Source organism: Hoplias malabaricus, chromosome 1, assembly GCF_029633855.1.
Source record: "Hoplias malabaricus isolate fHopMal1 chromosome 1, fHopMal1.hap1, whole genome shotgun sequence".
Classification (NCBI taxonomy): Eukaryota; Metazoa; Chordata; class Actinopteri; order Characiformes; family Erythrinidae; genus Hoplias; species Hoplias malabaricus.
The window spans coordinates 61,489,062-61,514,715 of NC_089800.1; the positions used below are offsets into that span (position 1 = coordinate 61,489,062).

Here is a 25,654-nt window from a genome sequence, read left to right on the forward strand (position 1 = left end):
TATAAGATAAACCAAGCTGATACAACGCACTTAACCCTATAAACTGTGACCAGCCCTAAATGTGACAAGGTGCCACTTTTCAATGTATGATGTCATTTTCTTCCTAGTCATTCTTTTTTCATTTGAATACTGTGAACATAGTAGCATGTGTTGGACACAGCTTCAGACTATGACACATTTGACTGACAGATTGTTCTGATGCCAAAATCAAAGAGGCCTTAATTTCACAGTACCAGATTGTAAGAAGAAAAATAATAAAAAAAAGAAATAAAAATAAAAAAAGGGGGAGGGAAAAAAAAAAAGATTCATGTTAAATCCCAGCTAAAGATTTCTGTGACCCGATGAAATGTTAGTGATTCATTAAGACATATAAAGAGAAAATCTTTTTGTACACATTTTTACAAACTATTTATTTAACTGTGATTTTGTAAATAATAAAATTAAAATTGTGAATGGAAAGGTTTGTGTTGATGCATGGGTTGAAATATGAGTCAGAATGTAATTCGCTGCATCGAAAAGGCACACGTTAACTTTAAATATATTTTATTTTCAATTTAAGGAAACACAACAGGTTTTAAAGGGGTTACATCTGGACAAATGTAAATAAAATAGAAAACTGTAGTGTTTCTTTAGTTATATCTAAAGCATTCTATAGGCTCAAATGTGGAATACAGTGTGTTGCTAAAGGATCAATGTTTTCAGGAGCACAGTTGTTTACTTCTACTCAGAGATAAATTTCCCTGCTTGTACAAAACGTCATATCCTCAACTATGTCATAAATGGGAATTGGGATGCCACTGACTTGCGGTCAAAAAACAGGTCCCAAGATGGGGTATCTTCTAATAAGGTTAGGAGGAAGATGCAGGTCTGCACTCTGAGCTCTCCGTACTAACGGATACAGAATAAAGGAGTGGTAACATCCTTCAAATCTTACTTCCAGAGAGCCTCAATGGTTCCAAAAACCCAAAGTAAAGCATGTCAGATCCATTATAAAAGACCCACATGTGTAGTGTAAGACTGGTGTATTATGACCACGGTCAAGAGTCCCAAAAAACAACTTGTTAACCACAAACTTAAATATTTAAATAGGGCCACAAACCTGCAGTTACGGTCGTCTGTCTTTTTTTTTAATATATATTTTAACTTATTTTTTTAAGAAATGAAGGGCAGGTTTGGGCTGTTTAAAACCATGACTGAGAAACTGAAAAGCTGAGAACTGTTCTCCCACCATACTTTCCTCTTCTAAAGGAGTGTGCACAAAGTCTTTAACCCTCATATTTCATGTATTTTGTCCTTGTTGAGTGATGTGTCATTTAACACAGTGAATTCCGAGTCCAAATCTGAGAGAGCCACTTGCTTTCGTTATCAGCTCATCTGCAGCCAGTCTGACATAGCACTAGGCTTCCTTCATACAGGATTCAGCAGTGGGGGTGGCACCAGGCTCAGTCTTTGGAACACACTGGAATGGCATCACAGTATTGGGGTGAGATCACCCATGTCTGAACTTAGTCACAGTGACCCTCCTACCGGCAGGGAGACACTGCAAAGTCTTCTGAGTGAAAGAAAGTACACCCCAAGGGGTCAGTTAAGGTTGATGACCAGGTCCTTTCCATATTTGCGCAGATATTTCTCATGGTTGTGGTCGACAGACCAGAGTGGGGGCAGGAATCGGGGCTGCATGGAGGATAGAAAGTGCTGACGCCAGCGGCGCTCCAGATCGATCAGTCCCCGCAGGCCGAGTTCAGAGTACGCACGCACAACTTTCAGCCCATGGGGGATGTAATTCTCATTAAAAATCCTGAGAACACAGACAGATAAACAGGGATTTTCAAAGATCCTTTCAAAGATGAAAGAAACTATACTTAATATACATCAGTGAATCTCTAATTGCAGTGACCCCAGCCTCAGGAACTTTGGGGCGAGCACATCCTCCTTCGAAAGATGATGCCAACTAGTGCTGGGCGATGAAACGATATTGATATGTTTCGTGATTTTTTTTTCGCTCGATAACGATGATAAGCTTTGGGTTACAGAGCCCGATAGACCTTCATTTCTATTCCCGGTTTGAACAGACAGCTGCACGCTGTCTGGCGCATATACTCATGCTATTACGGTAAATGAACAGGCAACCACATGAATTAAACCTATTATAGTCTTGTTTACCTTCTCGCGTTCAAGTGCATGTGTATGTATTAAATATATATACACACACATTTATATTAAATATGTTATAGTCTCCTGTTCACTGTGGGTTCCAGTAGGTTTTTCTTCACTCAAAGTGTATTTTCCTCCTGGGAAATGTTTTCCAGTTGCGAGAGCACTGTTGGTTGCCTGACATGGTTTTCCTCACACAAAATTATTTTCTCTGCTCGCGAGTTTTTAATGGGCTCCGATGCCATATATCAGGCTGCTTCTCTTAAATAAAAACTCCCAAGGGCAGAATTTCCTACCTGGGTAGGCTCCAGACCCACCGCGTCCCTGAACTGGAAAAACGGTTAAAGGCAGTGAATGAACAAATGTGCGAAAATGAAAACCTTCTAGCTTTCCCACTGTTACAAGCACTGTTCTAATCCTTCTAATGGGTTAAGTGCAATAGTATAGTTCAGCACTTGGGAGTGTTCATTTATTTATTATTTTAAACTCTGATTAATCTACCTTTACTCTTTCTGCTTCTTTAAACACTTGAGGTGGTAATGCCCTAAGATAAGACAAAGATTGCTATTGATCCAGTTAAATCTTTCCTTGTGAATTTGAGTAATGTGCATACTATATGTGCATATATATGTTGTATAGTACTTAACATTTGGTGTATTCAGTCCATATTTTTAGAAGGATGTCCTTTGTTACAGTGTAACAAAACCTTAATGTCAATTAAGACTGATCAATATAGAAATCTTTATTGTGAAAATATTTTTGGCCGTATCGCCCAGCTCTAACGCCAACCCACTTATTCTTTTTGAACTAGTGCTAATGCAGTGAACACTGAACATCTTTAATGCCCTAGAGAAAACTCCCAGCCTCCAATGGCTGGGGCATCATGGGGGAGTGAACTCTACACTCTTGCTAACTGGACATTTTAAAGAAACACTTAAACATTTAAAACACTGCTTCACTAACCTCACCTCTCTGGGTGGGAGTCATTTAATGGAATTTCAGGTACATTTCTAACAGCCAAAGTTACTCTTAAACAAAGAGCTGTTCAAATGATCCGTTTTATCAGAAAGACCCGTTAACCCTCAGAGACACCAAAGGAGCAATTAGAGACCAGATATTTGGATACATCAGATTTTATCCTGAACTTTAAGAGCCCTTGATTGTGACAACTGACATGTTGGCATTATTTTCAGATTGCATTTGAGATTCTCAACCATCAGAAGTCCAAGAGAACACAACAGCACCCCCTCTCTCATTTAGCCAATGAAAGAGTCTGCGGTGGGCTTCACACGTTGGAGCGTGTGTTAACATTAAACCTCCCAATTTGGTAGCGCTGTGTGTTTAGACTGTCAAAGCTAACAATGATTCAAATTGGGAATAAATACATTTAAACTACATGTATCCAAGCCTTCAAGATCTGAAATACAAGCAACATATATAGAGCAGGGAACTAAGAGTTTTTAAGTATTATGCTATTCAAGGTTCCTTTATGTCATTGTGCATAGTGCAATGAAGTTGAGCAGCAATCCTTACAACACAATTAACAAGAAGTAAACCAAAAAATAACAATACATCAAATTTCTTCAGATTTCAAATTCAAAATCATCAGAAGTCTCCTTATTCCCTGTACCTCACCTGGTCTCCAAGTTGGCTATGGACTGCAGCATCTCCTCAGTGACCTCTGTGTTTTCTTCTTCCTCCTTTTCACAGAAGAAAGCCCGGACGACTGCCAGGAGTTCATCTCGTCTGGAGTCTGGCATGTTGTTGCTAGCACTGAGCAGAGCACGTGCAGCTGAGCGAACTCGCCGCTTTTCAGAGTCCTCCAGCATCCGTACACCCTCCTCACAGCCCTGAGGGGCTGAGAACTCCTCAGCCAGCTGCTGTTTCAGAAAGCCATCATACACATTTGACGCTGCATGACAGGAAGTGCACAGTAGCAGGATATCATGAGAGTTGTGGTCCTTCATCTCAGCTGGGAAGTGCCGTCTATATTCGTGTGGAACAACATTCTTTCTAATGGAGAAAAGACAAAATAGTATTACAGTATTTATTTAACCTTACTGACAAAATCTACGTGCTCAAAATCTCCTTGAATTGAATTTCAATTTTTATGACCAGTGACGTGGCTGCAACTTAAATAGATAATTTATTGGAGACTTGAACGCTGCAGTTTACTGCCAGGTAATCGCAGTTGCCATGTCCCATGGATGGCACATATGTTTGGTTGCTTCTAAAAGAAGTAACAATCTTGGTGTAAAGCTAACAAAAGGGAGCTAAACACACACAATCTGTGAAGGATTGCCTTCAGAAAACTACCCCTCTGCCTCTACTGGAAATATTGGGCTCCACTGTCAGGACAGCTCTACCAATTCCTGAGGACTACTCTCTATTCAGTAGGAACTTGGATGGAATAGAAAGCACTGAAGTTATGAAGGAGGCCCAGCAGCGCTTGTAAATCCTGTATTTACAAATATGGGCTGACTCAAGCACTGCTGGTCCAGTTCTATACTGCCCTCAAAGTGCACCATCACATCCTCCATATTTATCTGGTTTCTGATTTCTTACATTGTGAATGAAGCAATTACACCCTGCTTACTTAAGGTTCTTCTTTTGTGTTTTTCCACTGTAGTGAATAGGTGAATGTATTAAAGATCTACTGGATGTTAATAACATTAGCTGTAAAGGTTTAAAAGATTCTGAATACTGTCTTTTTCCATTGTAACTTTAAAGAAAGTTACTTATGTTTTGTATTCTAAACACGCAGCGCCGGTACATGTTCAGATTTTCCAACACTGCATATCCCTCAAAATCTAACTCAGTATTTAGTTGTTCTTTATTAATTCTCCATTACTCATGCTTTACTTGTTGTTTATTTGTTTGTGCACTGTCTATTTTATCTTTATATTCTGTTTATTTATGTAGACTTAAGTTTTGTAGACAAGTGAAATTCCTTGTACTTGGTGAGTAAAGATTCTGTTTCTGAGAAGCAGCATATAATTTACTTAAATCTGGGAGTAGGCCATTTATCTTAAATACATTGTTATATTTATTTAACGGTCTGACAACATCAATAAAATACTTATTATCTACACAGGCAACAAAACTAAACTCCATACAATCATTTCATTCTGACACAAAAAAACAAAAAAAAACAAAACAACCTGGATTGCTATCTGGTCTGTGTATTCTGCCTGGTTGTGGAGAGGGGTGCAGACACTACAGCTAAACTAAGAACAGAGGGCGGTGGTAGCGAGGTCTTCAAACTAAGGCTGAATAAGGCCGATTACTACAGTCACCTACTTCAGCTTTAATTAAACACACAAAAAAAAGTGTTAAATTTACATACAATAATTTAAAATGGATGCTCTTGCTATATGAACCTGAGAGTCTAGTGCAATACAATTAATTTTTACATATATTTTACACACTCACACCAGTACATAAGACTAACCTGATATAGGACTCTGCTTTTCCACACACAACACACAGATTCTCTTTGGCTGTGAGGTAGTAGTCTTTCTGAGAATCGGGGCGTCCAGACGGTTCAAACAGCAGACGCACAATGAAGGGATCATCGCTGATCAGTTCTGAGAGAGCAAGCATTGCTCTCATTAACATTAATAAATGACAGTGCATTTTAAATATTCACATATACAAGTCTATTTTCACAATTCACATAATAAGCCTGCATCAAGGGGAATCCCACCAATTTTTCAACTTTCCTCCAGATATGACAGCAAAAACAAAGACGTAAACAGCCATTCAGTGAAGTGTTATTCTAGATTTTAACCATTTCACATTAAAAATGTTTTGAAAAATCAGTTACAGACTAATAGGCATAAGTTTTGAAAAACTGGTGATATTCAATTTAAGGCAGTATTACATTTGTTTTTTTTAAATATACCTCCTATTCCTTTGTCGAGGTACCATTTTGCCTTTTTCTTGTCACATGTACAGAGTGGCTGGCCATCAGGTGCATGAAGGAAACAGTTGTCATACAAGGGGGACTTTCTAAGTAGTTAAAAAAAAATACATAAAGGCAACATTTCAGTGAGCAATATATTATCACAGCTAGTTTAGCATAGCTAAGATCTACTGCCTTAAAAAGGAGCAATCAGCAAGTTTTCAAAAATGATTTTTGGTTCATTTTAAGAACATGTCAATATACTGACATCTAATGGCTTGGATGTATTAGTTACGTTGTACTAACCCATTTTAAAGCATAGCAGCCCCTGTTTGGGAACCATGCACTCTCGAGCATAAACTAATTTATTCAGGGGCTCAATAGCTATATGACTCTTGTATGTCGCATTTCATAAAAATGTTTAAAAGAAAAACAAAAACAACAGTAAAATATCCCTTTCATGAATATTGCTTGTAAAAACACCACTGGTAGCTCCTTTAACAAAATAAATAAATAAATAAAAAAAATATGAAAAGTGTTTCTGTAAACTCTACTACCTACAATACCTGGCTGAATATCCAACCCCGAGAGGTTTGCACTTATTTTTCCGTGGGTCTGGTACTTGCTGGTCACCAGACTCTGGGCTCTCCACAGTAGACCTGCGGTTCTTCCGCCTGCGCTCCCCCTCCTCTCCCTTACTGCGGGACCTGAAGGGAACATCCACCAGGCCCTGACAGCACGAGGCCAGCTTTGAGTAGGCTTTCTCTCCTTCATTTAAAATAAATGGCTCAGAGTGGAACCCCAGCATGTAGAAAAAGAGGGAAATGGAAACCTGGGCATCACACGCTGCATAGAGAATCTAATAAACACAAAGAAATAAGAGTCCATATTGTTGCTGTCCAATTAAAAACACATACCTCACAAATTACATATTTACAGGAGAAGAGGAAGAAAAAAAATTCTTAACGTTCAGTGGAAGTCAACGTAAAAAGATATACTTTAATTTGGGAATATTTCTATTGGTCCATTCAGCACAAAATTCACACAATGTAAAGCCAGCTGCTGTTTTCAAGTGTTGTAGCAAAGTAAAAAACCACAAAAAGGGAAACACATGTTTTAATTGGACAGCGACTATATGGTCATTTCATTTTCAATCTCACAACAGTAATGATATTAACAAATATAGAATAAATGAAAATGCACTGCATTAATAAATGTTACTTGATTCATTATAATATTTCAGTCTCAAAACCAAAACTGGGGACAGGTCTGGACTGATCAATTTGGACAAAACATTAAGGACTCAAAGGCTTCCACCTCTTTAGGTAGGACAGCAATAGGACTCTGAAGGACAGCCATCAGTTTCAAAATGAGACCCAGGGTGAGCAATCAAGAGCCATTTCAGACAAAAGGACAGTGTATTACATTTACAAATCAGAAACAGCCTCAGAGCTTTAAAGGCTTTAGTTTGCTGCCAATACTGTAAATGTGGCTGAGATTCTAATTCAGTGTTTACTCTGGCTGCAGTAACTAGAGTAATTTTCCCCATGTATTTTTTAAACGTTTTCACTGGAATAAAGACTGGATTTTTCCTGTAAAGTAGAACATCATGTCCTTAGCTGTGCAGCTCAATAGTACCAGAGGGTATTGGGGCACCCCCTCTGTCATAAGGTAACTACTGTAATGTCAATTGTAGCCTGAGGCATTTTTTGTCAAATAAATATCTAATGAAAAGACTAAGTGAGAGAACACATTTTTGGCAGGAACAACTAAATTTGGAAACAAAATCAGTTTAGTGAATACATACATCTTAAGAAGATTAATTTTCCCTATTAAAGACAATGGAATGGATGCCCATCTGTCTACTGAATTTGAGAAGAACCATACTTATTCTTATATTTACAAATGGTCCTATATAACTCAGAAGGAAGGGTTTAAGAACAAGTACTCCACCTGCTGCTCGGTCAGGTGCTCAGCTTCCCAGTTACTACAGCGCAGCTCCAGGGATTTGTCCAGTGTGACGTGGAGCAGGTCTGCAGCCAGGGATTTTAGACTCAGTCCATTAAGCAACACTGCATGCCTTAATTATTATGCAGACAATAGACACAATCACAATCTTAGTAACGTTTCAGAAAGCAAAAAATAAAGCCTTTATACTGAAGCATATATCTAGCTACTGGCAACAATAAAGTAACAAATCAATCAAAATCAAGTCTATGTTAAAATGAACATCACAAAAATAAGCCCTCTGTCCTCTGCCACTGAGCTTGAATCATTGTTAACCTACAGTGCATACAGTACTTTGCAGAAACTGAGACCACCATTTATTTACTCATTTTTGCCATACAGTCATAATAGCATTTAAAAGGGGACACTGGGTAGTATATTTACCTTTAAATTACAGCTATCATTGTAATGCTTCTCTGATCTTTACTAGGGAAAATACAGCCTCTGTTCTTGCTACTCCAAGCTCAGCACAGTAGAAGCTGCATTATGTAACTTGTGGCGGAGGGTAAGAATAATATTCACTTGTCTTGATAAAGCATGGTTAGAAAAAAGGATTTAGACTAACAGAATTGTTACTGCTATAAATTACTGCACCTACTAATTTACTTTCAGAATGACTTCAGCCTTCCTGCAATCAGCACACCACAAAAAGCTGGAAAAAGCTACCTGCATAGTTAACTTATTTTTGAGCACCTTGATGCTTGTATAGTTCTTTGTATAGTGGCAAAATTATGAGATTTGGTGGCACAATTTCTTTGGGCAAACTAATTTTCTCAGTTGATTTGTCAATTTATTTGTAATGTATTTATTTTTACAGTTTATATTAAAACGATACCTTAAAAATGTATTTCAATTACATGTAAAGAAATTCATTACTTTTAGTAATAGCAAATCATCAGACTCTAAAACAAATTATCATGCTCCAATTTCCTAATTATGGCAAATTAACACAAGTAAATCAATAGCATTACCTTTGTCTAAGGGCTAAGTAGCGCAAGTCCACGGTACACACCAAAGCCAGGCCGTGATCCTGGGCCAGGCGCTTGCAGTCCTCATAACAGCCCACCCCCACCTTCAGCACATGAGCATCCCGCAGGATCTGCAGCAGACCTTTGGGCAAAGAAAGCTGGGCATTGCGAAAAGCCAGCAGTCTGACCAGCATACAACGGCCTGTGAACGTAGCTATTTGGAGCAACGAGACCGGAGACTCATTCCCTCTGATGGACACCTAGAAGAAAGACAAACGCTTTGTGAACGAGGACAAATTCTGAGAACAGGGGATCTGTACTCCCAAAACTTGTAAAAACACTCTTACACGCATGCTCTTTACCCATTCACAGTCCAGTCCCAGGACAGGCAGGATGGTCAAGTCCTCCTGGAATGAAGGCCAGTGCTCTTCCCATTCTTCTGGAGAGCTCACCACCATGGCTGGCATGAGCAGTAACTTCTCAATAGTTGGTACTGAAATACGTTTCTGAGTTCGTGGTGGAGGAGAGGGTGGTTGATGTGCTGGCTTTGGTTGTGACTGTTGGACTGCAGTGGTACTCAACTCCAGTGGGCCAAGCTGCTCTACAGGCAAGGGCTCAGACTTTTTAGGGCTTTTCAGGGCTTTCCGTTTGTGCGTGCATAAGGTGTGCCACAGGAGTAGACCTCCAAGTGTGGCTCCTAACATGGTGGCCACAGCTGCAGTGAAGGTACTCTGTCTGGACATCTTTAATGTGGCAGCTCTCTGCTGGGACACACACGGAACAAGAACTTAAAACCATCACGGAACATTAGTCGTGTGAATGACCTTCTAATTCTTGTCATTAAAAGTATTTCCATTTACCCATCTCACATTTACTATTATCTAACAACATTCTGTTAGCCAGCTAGTAGTTAGCTCCAATATTTAAAGCAGAACTATTATATTTGAAGTGGCGCTATTCCAAACATCAGCTGCCACTTGGAAATTAAAACAGTCGGTAACTTTTCACAAAAGATTTTTTATTACATTATCATCTCAACAGATTCTTAACGCAGACACGTGTTTAATCCCCATAACTCCCAAGCCATATTTAAGTTGTGCTTACCCCAGTTTATCAGTTAGATTTGGAGCAAGAGGGATTTCAGTATTCACCAACGGTCGCTCAAATTCTCAAATTTCAGAAACAAACCGCCTAGTTTGGACAGGGACATTAACTCCTAAATATTAGCGCTGTAAACAGTCATATTTAGCCCATGTCTTGCAATAAGCATTAGTTCTAATCCAATGTTAACCACCCAGCTCTTCAATTTCGCCGCTCAATGATGGAATGAGGCTGAAACCGACTTACTAGTAATTTTAGTTCCACCTTAAGCGGTGCAGTTTCAATTTAAACAGCTGCAACATTTAAGGTGGACCGGAATTTTTGAATAATAAGCTGCCTTCAGCTTCACGCGGATCTATCAGGGGCTGCTCCAGTCACCGTTGGATAAAGCTGCTTTACGGAGTTAACCGCCCGACGTTAGCTAGCTGCACTAAACCCCAACACGTAACTGCCAGAGCACATATTTATCTACTCACCCAGAGCTGAACGCTGATGCAAACACGAACACTCACTCACTCACTCACTGAGGCTGGGCTTATGAACAGCTGCAGTGCTCCTTCTTCTTCCTCCACTTTATCGCCCACATACCCGAGTGAGTTCAACGCTACAGCGCCCTCACAGACAGGAAGTCTACAGACACAGGACCATTGACTCCTAAAAAGATTCCCGCTTAATTTGATCATTCAGATGTAAACGTAGGTAGTAATTCAGGATTTGATGATAACTGCTCTATTTCAGATAACTGGTCACCCTAAGCCTCAATGCAAGTTAGTACACAAGAATGTTTACAGTTTGATACCTGAAAAGTGTTTTACAATAAAATATTGGCATATATTTTTTATTCCGTTTCTGACAGAGAGGTACATGTAAAGTGTTGTTAGACAGTAAGTGTCTTACCATTTCCACAAATGTAAAAATTGCATACACGTGTAGGTTTCACTGGATATTTCTAAATTAAATGGCTTTGTGTTTCAGACATTGCAATACCTTGTTCCATTCATCACCACTATGAAGTTCCTAGATTTTTCTGCAGTGGGCCTTTCTACATAAAATCCTCAGAATGATTACTTCTAAATGATAATAAAAAAAAGTATCTCACCGTTTGTTTTAATCAGTTTACACAGCAGTACTGTAGTCAGCTCATATTTATTAGGTCTCATCAGGTTTACCCAGTAAGACAATATAAATGTGTTGAAAAGCTTCAAACAATCACACCACACAAAATGTGTTGTCCACCACCACCATCATTTTATTTAAATCTTTTAAATCTAGTTTTTTTCTGGAAAGAAGTGGAATAAAATAATGAAATACTTACAAAATGATGAGAAATAAAACAAACAACTTAAAGAATCTCCTCTCCCACAGGTTTGATTTAAAAAAAAACAAAAAAAACCAAACAAACATTGCAATAACAACTTGATGACCCCTCACTGCAAACAGTTTAAAACCACAGGTTCCGTCACCTCAGTGGTCTGGTAGCATCACGGCTCACCAGTTCAGCAAACTGATCTTCCTCACTTTAATGACCAAATCAGTTCGAATAGTGCTTGTGCAATACGCAGAAATATCTTCATTAAAAAACAAATACAAGTGGCTGGAGAGGACCTTGTCAATAGTGTTGAAATTAAATTTAAAACCCCCACCCAACCCTAAAAACATTCAATTTTATAGGCAGTGGAGGAAACCAAAAGTACTGCACACTATAGTACAAAATGACAAAATAAAATGCCAGAGATAAAGAATGAGAGAACTGATCTCCCACTCCGCCAATGCGTCCACAATGATTGTAGTTGCAATGATTCATTATTTACAGAGGGATGCACATCCAAAATGGGATGTGATTAACGGCAATAAGAAAAAAAAATAAAATAAAAATCTCCCTTCAATCTCAGTCTCACTTCTTTATACAACACATACAAGTTATAACTTGAGCTCAGTGTGTATAATAATGAATATATATATATTTTAATTTCTATAGATATATCTATATAACATATGCTCATTTCCTGTATACACACAAAATCATTTCCACTTTAGCTAGCCTGCACCTTTGGCAAGATTACTTACAACTTTTCTGTTATATTCCAAAGCTATTTAAAATATACTTAATGCATAAAAATAAAGATTTTGGCATTCTCTTGTTTCTTCTTCTGATTTGTAAGTTTTATAAAAACTTCTCAAATCTGGAAGCTCAGTTCTTCTCTCAGTGCCTGTGTCCTTCTGACGGGAGGAGCAGCTCTTCATCCCCACTGTTAGGGGGCGCTGTGAGATGGAGTAGGGCGAGATAAGGGCGAGTAGGCAGGATTGAGAAATAAAGAATGTTTAGCTGCAGGGCTCCATTACTAAATTAAGCTGCTTCTTTTTAAAAGGTCAACTGCATTTTCAGCCCCTTGATCCACATCAATCTTAAACATGCACACAGCTGCACCAGACAAAATGGAAAAAGTAGCTGAACGTCACTGAATTCTCCCTACTCTGATGTTTCTGCTCCTTCTGAATTGCACATAACTCTCACACACGCTCAGCTCTTAACACTAGACACAGACCGATAGACAGCAAGGGGATGAGATCGAGAGATATGCGGCAAAAGTCGTATGAATGTCAAATGGGGCTCCTCTCTCTATCTTTAGTCTCTCCCCACAATTCTCCATCCATTTCCTCCTTCATGTGTATGAGCCAGCTTTTCACTCTCACCCACCCCACAGTGTGTTTAAATTACAGTTGAATTTCAAAGGTCTTTTGAAGCTCGCTTGAGAAGGGGTTTGTGGGTGATGGGGTGGTGCGTTGCCTAGAGCGGCTCTCCAGAGCAGCCCACTGGGCCTCGAATGCGTCAGCCTGGTTCTGTGCTGGCAGAGGAGGAGCTGAGGAAGAGGGAGCCGTCCAGTTGTCACCACCATTGAATGTAGCATTACCATTAGAGGGTTGAAACACTGTAGCTGCCGCTGGGGGCAAGGGAGGTTTGGCAAATGGACTGCCTAGACTTCGGGCATCCAGCTGCCCCATCGGCGGAGTAGAGAAAGGCGAAGGCTGTAGTGTGTGTGTTTGGGGAACAGGCGCAGGCACCGGCACCGGCTGGGTCTGTGTAGCGGAGCCAAAAACGTTGGCCACCATTTGAGAAGGCGTGATGCCGACCACAGGCACACTCGGCTGGCCATAGGGGAGCCCGTTGGACAGGTAGGAGGCTGGGGCCTGAGCATGGAAGGCAGGCTGGTGTGGAGGAATAGCGGGTACAGCAGAGGGCAAAGGAGGCATAAAGGCTACAGGAGCAGCAGGAGCCACAGGGACTGGCAAGGGTGCAGGAAAGGGCTGCTGGTTTGGAGGAGTAGTGGTCCTGGCTCCAGGCTGCTGTGCTCGTACAGATTTGGACACTTCCTCCAGCCAGCGGTCAGCCTCGGACGGCGTGCGCTTGTGAGAGGCCACAGGAATAGTGAGAGGAGCAACTGCCGCAGGAGGAGCCACCACTGCAGGTGTAGGACTGGACCAGTCACTCCCTTTAAGGACAAATTAAACATAATAATAAAGTTCACTAACAAGCCCAAAGTGAAACAGCTCAATATATGCAAAGATGAGAACACCCTCTCTACAGATTACACACTTATACACTGTGCAGGGTGCTAGGCCACTAAGCAAACTTACCTGTACTTGCAGAAACAGGGGGTGCAGAAGGGGTCTTGGCCCAGGGGTTAGTGTCTCTGGCAGGAAGTGGGGGTGGCAAAATCGGAGGGTTAGCAGCAACAGTGACAGCAGGAGCAGGGAATGCAGGAGCGGAGCCATTCACTACAGCAGTTGATATTAAAATAGATTAGAGACTGACACAGTCAACGTTATCTCTTTTTCATAGATACACTGGATTTCAAGCAAATTGCATAAGTGTTTTGGTTCTAACCTGGAGCAGCTGGGGACTGTGGAGAGGAAGCAGGTTTCGGCATTGGTGCTGAGGAGAATGGATCCTCTGGGGGGGCACTGAAGGTTGATGTGATCTGAGTACACAGTGAACTGATACTGTCCCCTTCACCTTCTACTTCTGGTACTGTTGGAATAGGATGCAAGCCAAGACACTATATAAGCCCTCTCTCATATTCATCCTGCTTGTCAGTGATCAGGACCACCACACAGCAGGTATGGTTACTATGCGTTGTGATAGTATGAGTGCTGCTTGACTTAAGTGATTGAGCAGTGGACAGTGATTGGATACACTGTTTAAAAACTCCAGCAGCACTGCTGTATCTAATCCACTCGTACCAGAACACCACACAATAAACCCACAATGTCTGAGTCACTGAGAAGGATCCAAATCATACCTGCTCTGTGACTGTCCTGTGGGGGTCCTGACCATTTAAGAACAGGGTGAATGTGGACAAACAGTGCATGTAGAGCAACAAGTGTACAATAGTCTGTAACTGTAGAAATACAAAGTGCTCCTGTACAGTCAGTGGGTGTGAGAGAACAGTGGCCAGTGATTGTAAGAACAAGGTGGTCACAATGTTATAGTTGATCTGTGTATTTGTATATATGTGTAAACCTGTAAAATGGGTGAAAGCAAATTTTCATTATCTGTAACCGCTTATCCAGTACCGTGTTGCGGTGGGTCCAGAGCCTACCTGGAATTATTGGGTGCAAGGCGGGAACACACCCTAGAGAGGGCACTAGTCCTTCACAGGGCCACACACACACACACTCTTAGACACTTCTGAGTCACCAATCCACCTACCAAAGTGTTTTTGGACTGTGGGAGGAAACCGGAGCACCCGGAGGAAACCCACGCAGACACAGTGAGAACACACCACACTCTTCACAGACAGTCACCCAGAGCAGGACTCGAACCTTGACACGAACCCACAACCTCCAGGTCCCTGGAGCTATCTGACAGCGACACAACCTGCTGCACCACCTTGCTGCCCTTCTCCCATTTATTAGTATAGTTAATTCACAGTCATTGTCATCAACAATGTGCAGCCGGTTTAGGGAAGAGTGAGGTAAAACATACAGGAATCTCAAAAGACTGGATAACTCCTTATTTGGTAGTTGTGGTGCTGCTAGTACTATAAGAAGAGGTGCAACCAAGTATCAAGCAATACAAAATTTGGCTCCCAGTTCCTTATGTCTCATCAGCAATCCTAACCTGTATTTTTGATGGGAAAGTCTGACTTGCGCTGCATGGTGGAGGGTAGATCGTTCATCCGCAGTGACATCTGCCGCTTGAAGGGTGAGGTCTTCTGGCTGAGGGCAGGAAAGCCGCGGAAAGAGCCTTGACGTGCCAGTGCCTCCACAGGGGCATGGCGACGTGGAATGGCATGAGGGTTGGCATCCTGAGGGCCCATAGGCAGGGGAGGAGAAGAAGAAGGAGGGGAGGCTACAACCGGGTTCACTGTGCTGCTTACTGTGCTACCCGTGACAGCTTCTGAATCTGCAAACACATGGTGACGTGTGCTCCTGAATTTACCAGAGAACAGCAAAGCAACACAGCACATGGCAAAGTAGAAACTCAAAAAGTAAAAACTCTAAAGTGCTTTCACTGGGTGTGCTACTGAGAAAGCAAATGGCATCTCTGAGTTTAATAACAATCATGCTGTAGACTCCTGCTATGTAAGACTAGGTAAACTACTAAGCCTATTAACACTCTTGCACTGCTGACCTGAATTACCTGACCACTGAAGTCTCATTCCAAATCCTTTCTAAAGGATTTCTATTAAAAAAAAGCCTTCTATTTTAGTCTCTTGCTAACAAACCTACCTTTCTTGGCATCTTGTAATTGCCGCATGACCTCCTCTCGCTCAGCCTGTTCTGTTGCCGTGGTAACACGGAAAGAGCCTTCGCGTGTGAACGTTGTACGATTGGCGTCAAAAGTGGCCGTGACCCCACACTCTTTCTCTCTCTTCTGCTTCCGTTCCAGACACGCTGCAAATGCACAGCCCACTGCATGGCTTAGACGCTCGCCCTGAAACACACACGAATTAATGTGCACACAAGGATCAGATCGGTTTCTTCTCCCACACTCTGTGAACTTAATACAAGCAGAGCAGCAATCTGCATTGAGATATGAGCAAACACAGAGTGATCAACATAAATATGGTTAGCACAACAGTGAATTGAGTGTCAGCGGCTACTGCAGCCTATTCAACAGCACTGTCCTCAAATCCAGGACCAGCTTCAGCTCAACTCCAAGACCAGCACTAACTCCATTATCAACTCCATAAATGGGACAGTGACAGAAGGAGCTGAACAAGATTCTGTACAAAAGTCAATACAAGATGGAACATCAATACTATTCAGACTGGACAAAGACTTGTAATGAGATGAGGGGGCTTTAGACAATCAATAAAGGCATGAGAAGTCTGGGTTAGACTGGATAGTGTTTTTTCTTTCATCTTCACCATCAGTGTAAAAGGAAACACTCACTGAGTCTTTAACGGCCATGAAGCAATGGCAGATCCAGCGACGAGTGGTGCCATCTCTACAGATATAGGAGAATGCTCGTTCAAAGTTTCGGTCTGGAGCACAGAATGACACCTTCTCTATTGTCTGGTCCAGAATCAAATCCTGATAAATTAAAAGGCAGATCATATTTATGCAGTTCCCAGGTTTTTTTTTTTGCATTATTTTAAATACATTTCAAGATTAACTAGTTTAATTTATCCCCACCAGGTGGCAGGAAAACCCACATTAGCTCTAGCCTTTCTGGGCTTTATACAGACATGTGAAGTAATTGTTTAAAAATATAGTGTCAGCTCAGACACAGTACAGCTTGGATTGTTTACTTTAAGCAGGGGGGGCAAAAGTCTGTGTTTCCTATTAAAACTATTAGACTGCAGTTTCAGTCAAAATGAAAAAACCCCTAAATAAGAGCCTCAAAGGATTTAGCCTGTAAATGTACCTTTTACTCAAAGCAGTTGTGTATTAGAATGCACAATGGCCCTTATTCATCAAAGTTGCATGAAAATGAGAACAGATTTGTTTGTATGGAAAGACAAGATATTCATATTCTGATTCAGGAAAATGTTGCACATCATGGAATCAAGCTGAGAATTGAGCTTCAATGCATGAAATCCATTATTTACATATCAATTAAATGAGACATGCTGTAATTCATGCAGAAGTATCAACAGTAGTGATAATACAAATAATAATAATGTCTGTTTGCAATTTGAGGTCACTGTTTCCCATGCTGATCAACCTTTACAATGTTACAAATTAAAGAGAACAAATATTAAAAAAATAATACTAAATAATAATAATAAAAATCACCTTTTCGACACATGAATTTGGAGATCCATGTCTGGTTGCATAAAACACCCTAAGTTTGCCCTTAAAGTGAATTGTGTTGCAGAAAAAATGCTTTAACTCATACCTAGAGGAAATCTTCATAACATACAAATGATGTATTTCATATATCAATATTGGAAATTACTAGGGAGCTAAAAGACTACATCAGACACTCCTCACAGCACAACCAGGCCTTATCTGCAAACACTCCACAAAAACTGTTCTACCTAAGCAATTGCATAGCCACAGTCCAGAAAACACTTTAAATCACCTAGCATCCCCTATCTGGGGGCCACTTACGCTGCACAATCATTCAGCATTTTCTTCAGGAAATGCACCTCCCTAGGCTTTGCTGCTGTTAATAGGTGAAGCTAATATTTTTGATTATTCAACTGAAAACAGAAATTTCCGGTTGTTAACTATTATATTGTAATATACACACTTTCACATGTAAATTTGATTGTATCAATGGCAAAAAGATGAAATTGATGAATATCAACACAGTCTTGTGCACATGCTTTATGATCAAAATTGTTTGCAACTTTTGTGAATAAGGGCCAAAAAGCGCACTATATCCAGAGCATGTGTTTTCGTCTTCCAACTCTGTTTTTTGATGACTAAATACAGGTGTGTACTTGGCTTATCAGGAAGAATTTAGTTACCTTTGTTTTGTCATCTACGACCCTCAGGCCATCAGCAGATACCCATAATACAGCCCTGACCGCCTTCTTCCCTGCCTAGAGAGAGAGAGAACGAGAGAGCACGAGAGAGAGACAGCAAGAGAGAGTATAAAATAATTTGCAAGAAATATGGGTAAGTTATCCTTGCCCCTGCTGTTCTTTAAACATTCACATACGAACATATCCTGCAAATAAGAGATCAATAACACGCCAAGCTTTTTAGGAAGAAGAAGAAGAATGAGAGCCAGTGTGTTCTGTAAAGTAACCCATGTGAGAGAAAATGAAACAAACAGCAACACCATAAACGACAGTGCCCCACACAAACAAAAAATAATAATAAATTAGTGATGGGAAACAAAAATCCATATATTTAATATGCTTCCAGTTCATACTGTCCCTAAATTACACATAATTTAATTTCACTTTACAAATGAAATGTGCAATTTGTTAAATTTAAATTAACAGACACAAGGATTTTAATGAAAAATTAATCCTATTTGTTAAGCATATTTAGAAACTGATGCCTGCAACACACTCCAAATATATCTGGGACAGAGGCATCTTAACCACTGGGTCACATCATCCTTTTTTTGTATTATTAAATTAATATTAAAATCCTAACAGTTGTTTTGCAAGTGCAATTTTTCCATGTTACTCACAAACTCACAAGGTCACTGTTGATTCACTCACTCTTCATAATGCACCATGTATTTTCAATAGGAGACAGATCAGGACTGCAGGCTAGTGAATGACGTGTACTCTATGTCTATTAAGCCATAATTATGTAACTCAGGCAGAATAAGGGCTGCATTGTCCTGCTGAAATAGACATTGAGTTCTTGTGAAAAGATCTTGACGACAGCCTGTCTCTCCCACTATGAGCCTCTGCATCAATGATATTGTTCACATATATGCAGATCACATATTGCATCACAGATGCTGGTGTTTGCACTTCCCTTTGTTAACAGTCTGGATGGTGTTTAGAGCGCGATGTCCAGTCTTCCCAAAAACAAACTGAAACATAAACCCGTCTGAGCCGAGAACAAGTTTTCATTGCTCAGATGATTTGGGCCCAGAGGATGTGCCAGCATTTCTGAGCAAAATTAATATATGGCTTTCTCTTTGCATAATACAGTTTAAGGCTGCATTTCTTGACGCAGAGGAGCTGTGGCTTTGGAAAACTATATTAACTCACATATGTGGCTATATCCATCCCAGTAGCATGATGTTTTCTCTAACAATTTCACCTGAGGGTTTGACTATCGTGCACATTCAGAAACAGTTTCCACCCTTGGCCTTTATGCAGCAAGATTTCCCCTGAATGTATTCATGATGTGAGCTGTGGATTGTGAAGGACCTAAATTCTTTGAACTGACTGACAATTCTCTCACTGGGTTTCGCACAAAATGGTGAACCCATCCTAGTGTCCAAAGACTAAGCCTTCATTAGATGCTCCTTTTATCTTGATGACCACACCCACTCCTTTTATCTTGATGACCACATGAAAGCACAACATCACTCACAGGTCTAGTGCCTCTGCTGGCACTATGATGTGTAGTTGCACCTACCCGATATGTTTGTATGGCAAACCCAGGTAGAATTATTCATTCCACCTTAAATAGCACATTAGTTATGTGTCTCCTGCAGAACTTGTCATTCCACCTGAAGTGGAACAGCAGTTACAACTTAGCTCAGGTAGAATGAGCCATTTCTCTTTAAATGCTGTACTTAAGGTGGAATGGAAATTCTCATTTTAAAGAAGGAAAATAATGACAAATGAATGTTGTTTGCAACCTGTAAGTCATCTCTGCTCCTGTGCTGCCAACATGGCTGTCTGAGACACTGAGCTCTGTGAGAAAGAGGGAGGTCTACCAAATCAAATTTGGGTAAACCAAATCTTTGTTTCTGTCCAACGGATATTACATGTCCCAACTTTGAGTGAGTTGCATGCATCATATTCTTACGTTTCTATTTTACAACCACAATTAATTTTGTCAGATAAAATGTTTTTTGTACTTTGAACATGTACATTTATCAGTTAAATAAACATTTAAGACATTTAAGATTTAAGAAACTATGGTTTTAAGTTTTTAGGTTTTAATTTGATATATGTACAGGTTGAATCAAAAGTCGCAGGACACCCTTTTATCCAAATACCCAGCAAGCAATAGGTGAGGGGGCCTCTCTTTTAGGCTAGGTCTGGAACACGGCTGCCATTATGAAAGACACCATATTGGCAGGTTTTTACAAATGGGAAAGTGGTCATGTAGCATATTAAAGAAATAAAAGGGGGTCGTGCAACTTTTGACTCACCCTATAAAAAACACATTTAAATGATCATATATTATCACACACACTGCCCTCCACAATTATTGGCACTTCTGGTTAAGATGTGTTGAAAGCCTTAAAATAATTTTTTTGCAGAAGCAAAAAAAAAAAAAAAAGTAAAAACTTTAACTCAAGTGAATAATATAATAATAATAAAAAAAGCCTGGACGAGGATGCAAGTTTGTCACCACACACAGTGAGGAGGATGGTAAGAAAAGTAAAAAGTTCTCCAAATCTCACTGTTAGAGAATTGCATCTTGGAGTCAAAAGGTCTCTATTACAACCATCAGGTGCTATCCACATGCCAACAAGCTGTTTAGAAGGAATACACAGAAAAAGCCTTTGCTCACTTACAATCATAAATGTAAATATCTGGAGTCCGGTAAGTGGTACTAGGACTTCAACTGGGACCATGTGCTTTGGTCAGATGTGACCAAGACAGAGCTTTTTGGCAACAAACCCTCTGTGTCTGGCGTAACACAAAGGATGAGTATGCGGAAAAGCACCTCATGCCCACTGTTGTAGTATGGGGGAGGATTGGTGGGCATCATGAACTCTTTAAAATACCAGGACATTTTAAATCAAAATCTGGTGGCCGAAGGCTGAAGATGGCTTGTCACTGGGTCTTTCAGCAAGATAATGACCCTAAACATGGGGCCAAATTTACACAAATATGGTTCACCAGACACCAAATCAAGTTCCACCCATGGCCATCTCAGTCCCCAGACCCCAGCCCAATTGAAAACCTGTGGGGTGAGTTGAATAGGAGCGTGCATAGGAGAGGACCCAGGACTCTGGATGATTTAGAGCGACTGTGTAAAGAGGAATGGTCGAAGATCCCTCTTTCTGTATTCTCCCATCTTGTGAAATGTTATAGAAGATTAAGTGCTGTCTTGTTGGTGAAAGCGGGCTGTATAAAAAGTATTAACATCAGTGGTGCAAATAATTGTGGCACACATGATTTCATGTAAACTAATTATTTATTATTGTGGGATTATTTTCCCCCACTGAATAAATTCACTTGAATTAAAAGTTGGTTTTGCTCTAATTTTCTGCATTATTATTATTATGTAAAAAATAAATAAATAAATAATGAATGTATTAAAAGCCTAAGAACAAACCTTAACCAGGGGTTGCTTCACACACACACACCTGACAATTTCCAGGTCTAGAATACTGAAATGATGTGATTCAAAACCATTCTCAATTATATTTAGTTTGCTCTGGTAGTTGCACATACACAGCAATAGAGGGTTCTTCGTGCTGGTCGTGTTACTACCTCTTTTCTTTAAAGGGTGGGACTTTCCCCATAAACAGACTACTGTCGCACTTACAATGCATTGTACCTACTTTGCTCAGCTCAGCTTTTCCACTGGGCAAATCTGGTCCCTGGTACTGGTACTATTTTAGTACCTGTTCAGGTGCTGTTCCTACGATCGAAGCGGGGAATAAACGTGACATGTAAACCTTGCAGAGAGCTGATTGGCCAGAGAGACTTATGTAGACCTCCAGCACAAAGGAACCATCAGTAAAGTCTCCAATTTAGAGTAACGTTCACATTGGTGTTTATCTGACTCTTAACGGCAGCTTCTAAAATTACACCATGGTCTTTTAAAGAGGTTCAAATACTCCATAGATTAAAAACTCCAGCAAGAAGTGGATGTGCAACAAACTCTACTGCTCTGTGAACATTCTCTCATCCTACACCAAAAAAAACAACCGTTCACGTTACACAAGAGGTTTTGCCACGCACCAGCTACATTTAACAGGGGAGCTGTGCTAGTGGTAAAACCACCAGGGACCCGGGTTGAAAGGCGTGTCGAAGCGTACCAAGCTGCTTTGGGTACCATGCGATTGAAATGCACCAATAGTTTAGGGTAACAAGCTTTACAATTGTTTTTTTAACCAATGACTGGTGTTTATAATGTCTCCTTTAATGAATATTTTGCAATACAAAGTACAAAGCCAAAGGACATTAAATTTAATTAATTGAAGTAAAAATATGTACTGGATGCATATGTAAAAAAAATTAAATAAAAGAAACATTTAAAAATTGAATATTTGTTTCCCCTCACAATACACCCCCTCATTCTACCGTGTTCACACATACTGGTGTGAGGAGAAAAGTACCCCATTCAACTCTATTATATATATATATATATCTCTCTCACTCCCTCTTTCTCATTCTCTCACACACAGACACTTCCTTCATATAAAAGGAGACAGAATGAGGTCTGCTTTTTCCTGTTGTTCCAGCAGTGATTGAAGAGTGAACAATTAAGAGGGAAAGACACACACACACACACACACACACACACACACACACACACACACACACACACACACACACACACACACACACACACACACACACACACACACACACACACACACACACACACACACACACACACACACACACACACACACACACACACACACACACACACACACACACACACACACACACACACACACACACACACACACACACACACACACACACACACACACACACACACACACACACACACACACACACACACACACACACACACACACACACACACACACACACACACACACACACAAATGCACACTCACTATCCCCACACAGCAGAACTTACTTTTGTAAAGAAGCCCTTGAAGAACTTTCTGTCCTGGAATTGAAGATTTGGTAAAGGGATGTTGGGGGATGGGGTGGGAAGGACAAGGCAGGAAAGTGTTACAGATGGTGCTACTCAAAATCCTGTGTCCAGATAACACAAGTGTGCATGTGGGGATATACAGGGGAGATAGTATGGAAGGGGGTGGGAGAGGTTTGTAGGAACTTGAATGGTTATGAGTGGATGAAAGAAAGCAAAGAAGTAAGGTGAAAATCAAACACCAGTAGCTGGTGAACAAGGCCACACTTTCAATAATCATTTATTGTGCCTTGTTAATCATATCACAGGCTGTTGCTGTTTTGTTGATGTTGTTACAGTTACTATATTAGTATACTAATTACTGTTATTATTATGTTAGTTGCATGCCTACTGATGGCAGTGGGAACCACGAGAAAGCCTTGATGTCCACTGACTGTCTCATTCTAAGTCACTTTTGTGTTGTTACGTCAAAAGAATTGCTTTTTTTTTTTTCTTACAGGAGATACACTTGTGGTTCAGTTCTTCAGTTTGGTTCCACATTACACACATAGACACACTGAAACACCGGCACCAGTAAAGAGACAGGATGAAGTCCAGAGAAGCTGAGCTTTTATGCCCAAATTTAATTCAACAAAACCAAAAAGTGGGGAAAGGGCTAACTTCACTCATCCTCCAATCTGCAGACTGTAAATCCCTGTGTTGTAATACATTATACCACAGTTGCTTACAAGCTCACAATATAATTGCCTAGGCAATTTATAATTTAATCTCCAAATTTAAAACTTTTTTAAAGCTGGCAGTATACCTCAAATAATGAAAGGATTAAGCAAAACTGAACCAAACTAAACCCACTTACAGAATTATAATTTAAAAGGATATTAAAAGCCCCCTCTGCACAGTGGACCAATTACATTTAGGGAGAGTACTCTAAATTAGAGCCTGCAACTTGAACCAGACTGGTCCCAGTTAATGAAGAATAAATCATGCTGTGATTAGGAGTTATGTTCTGCAAACAGTGCAGTTTGTTCATCAAACTGAACAAACTTGTTTCTGGTCCAAAAGTCCTTTTAGTTGGACAATCATTTTTGTTTGGAGAATACTGCCTGCTTTAGCATTGCTGCTACTTTTCCCCTTTGTATCAGCTGCTGGAGCCCTTTGTCTTTGCACAACATGAACCAATATACTTATTAATGTTGTACATTAAAAGCCAATAATAGTCATCAATGATGAAACTGTGGTATAATTGCAATAAGACACCAGAGGTTGTGTTATACTCTGATTTTTATTTACTACAAAACACTGCCAGAATGCAATGCTATAGCACACCCTCTTGTGTAATTATTCCATCTTTCCCTTTGGTGATTTAACATACCCATGACATGCAGTGACAGCAGTTTACCTGGTTTAGTGTATAATATCAATTTGAACAGGTAAAATCTGCCACCAGGCCTTTGGTTAAGGGTATATTATCTCTATTATAGAGAAAGGGTTAAAGAACCATTAGCCGTACACACAGACAGTGAGTGTATGAGTCATGCAGGGAGTCACTCACACACACAGCTACAGGAGAAAAATCTACAATCATTAGGTAAGTGTGTTGAGCTGAGAGAAATTCAGAGCCCAGGGGCTATTTAAGAAGCTCTTGATGGCTCAGTATGAACACAACCTGCTAAAAAATATAATACATACAAAATATAATGCAAAATGTATAATACACATATAAAAACACATATGCTAGGAAAAAGAGATATGACAACTTATACTAATAACACAATCATAGGAACGTTTGTACAAATTTGAAAGGACTAAGCCAGAAAGTAAAAGGAATGTTGTCACTGAATTGGAATTAGGAAGCTAAGGCCAGGTAAGAAAGAACAGAATAGGGGTGAAGAAAAAACAGGAAATATTAAATAAATATAAAAGTAATAAATTAAATAGATGTGCAAGAGATAATTGAATACTTCATCAACAGTTCAGAACTGGGAGTGCTAAGGTCAGACATGTAAAAACTCATTTATAAAACCCATCTCTTCAACAAAGATTTGATATTATTGTAGTATGCCTATGCTAGTATTTTTGGGTCCATTCTAGAATAAACAGACACTTGAACCATGGAGAACCATAGATGTTATAACTATAAACTATTAACTTAAATTTAAAAAATTAGCAGTTTCCAGATGGCCAGGGTGTTTTTTCTGGGTTGGTTCTGATGTCATTTCCCAGTTACATTTGGAATTAACATAAAAGATTCAGCCCACATTTTTAATAAATGTGAGTTCATCGTATCTACCCAGATATCATAGATATGAAAAAATATATATACACACCAACACACAATTTTCCACAACACAGACATGTACTGGTTCCTTGAACACCTCATAGGACTATAATGAGATTTCTTCTTGCTGGAGATGAGCATTTGGTTCTTAGAAGCCCATGAGTCTATGTACACTCTTGTGGTTATTGATGTCATCTGTGTGTGCTTTTTTTTCTTCTCCTTTTTTTTTTCTTCTTCTGGTATGCCAAGCTACTCCTCACATGCTCTGGCAGTCCTGGTGAACTTTGCCCAGAACTCTGCCTTGCACTGCCTGGCAATGAGAAACTA

General features: G+C 40.0%; 2 protein-coding genes across 8 annotated transcripts in view; both read right to left on the minus strand.

Annotated features, from left to right (window-relative positions):
• Positions 1 to 572: 572 nt before the first annotated feature.
• exd2 (exonuclease 3'-5' domain containing 2) lies at positions 573 to 10,745 on the minus strand. 6 transcript variants are annotated; one of them, XM_066669808.1, is made up of 9 exons: positions 10,611 to 10,745; positions 9,396 to 9,794; positions 9,037 to 9,293; positions 8,012 to 8,138; positions 6,625 to 6,917; positions 6,059 to 6,165; positions 5,606 to 5,741; positions 3,790 to 4,167; positions 573 to 1,798 (listed from the first exon to the last, which is right to left on the minus strand). In XM_066669808.1, the coding sequence occupies exons 2-9, from the start codon at positions 9,774 to 9,776 to the stop codon at positions 1,582 to 1,584; spliced, it is 1,896 nt and encodes a 631-aa protein (XP_066525905.1). In that variant the 5' UTR covers positions 9,777 to 9,794; positions 10,611 to 10,745; the 3' UTR covers positions 573 to 1,581. The 6 variants fall into 6 exon arrangements, with proteins under 6 accessions (XP_066525905.1, XP_066525894.1, XP_066525884.1 ...); XM_066669797.1 differs by having other exon boundaries at positions 6,616 to 6,917; XM_066669787.1 differs by having other exon boundaries at positions 9,381 to 9,794.
• A 622-nt stretch (positions 10,746 to 11,367) lies between these two features.
• numb (NUMB endocytic adaptor protein) overlaps positions 11,368 to 25,654 on the minus strand; it is a 42,155-nt gene continuing 27,868 nt past the window's right edge. Inside the window, exons 4-11 of one of the 2 annotated variants that reach the window (XM_066669820.1) lie at positions 23,032 to 23,064; positions 18,060 to 18,134; positions 16,534 to 16,674; positions 15,868 to 16,072; positions 15,257 to 15,541; positions 14,021 to 14,164; positions 13,771 to 13,911; positions 11,368 to 13,625 (exon numbers count right to left, since the gene is read on the minus strand). In XM_066669820.1, coding sequence (XP_066525917.1) covers positions 12,850 to 13,625; positions 13,771 to 13,911; positions 14,021 to 14,164; positions 15,257 to 15,541; positions 15,868 to 16,072; positions 16,534 to 16,674; positions 18,060 to 18,134; positions 23,032 to 23,064 — 1,800 coding nt within the window. In that variant the 3' untranslated portion in view covers positions 11,368 to 12,849. The remainder of the gene's footprint in view (positions 13,626 to 13,770; positions 13,912 to 14,020; positions 14,165 to 15,256; positions 15,542 to 15,867; positions 16,073 to 16,533; positions 16,675 to 18,059; positions 18,135 to 23,031; positions 23,065 to 25,654) is intronic. The other variant, XM_066669827.1, reaches the window with a different exon arrangement.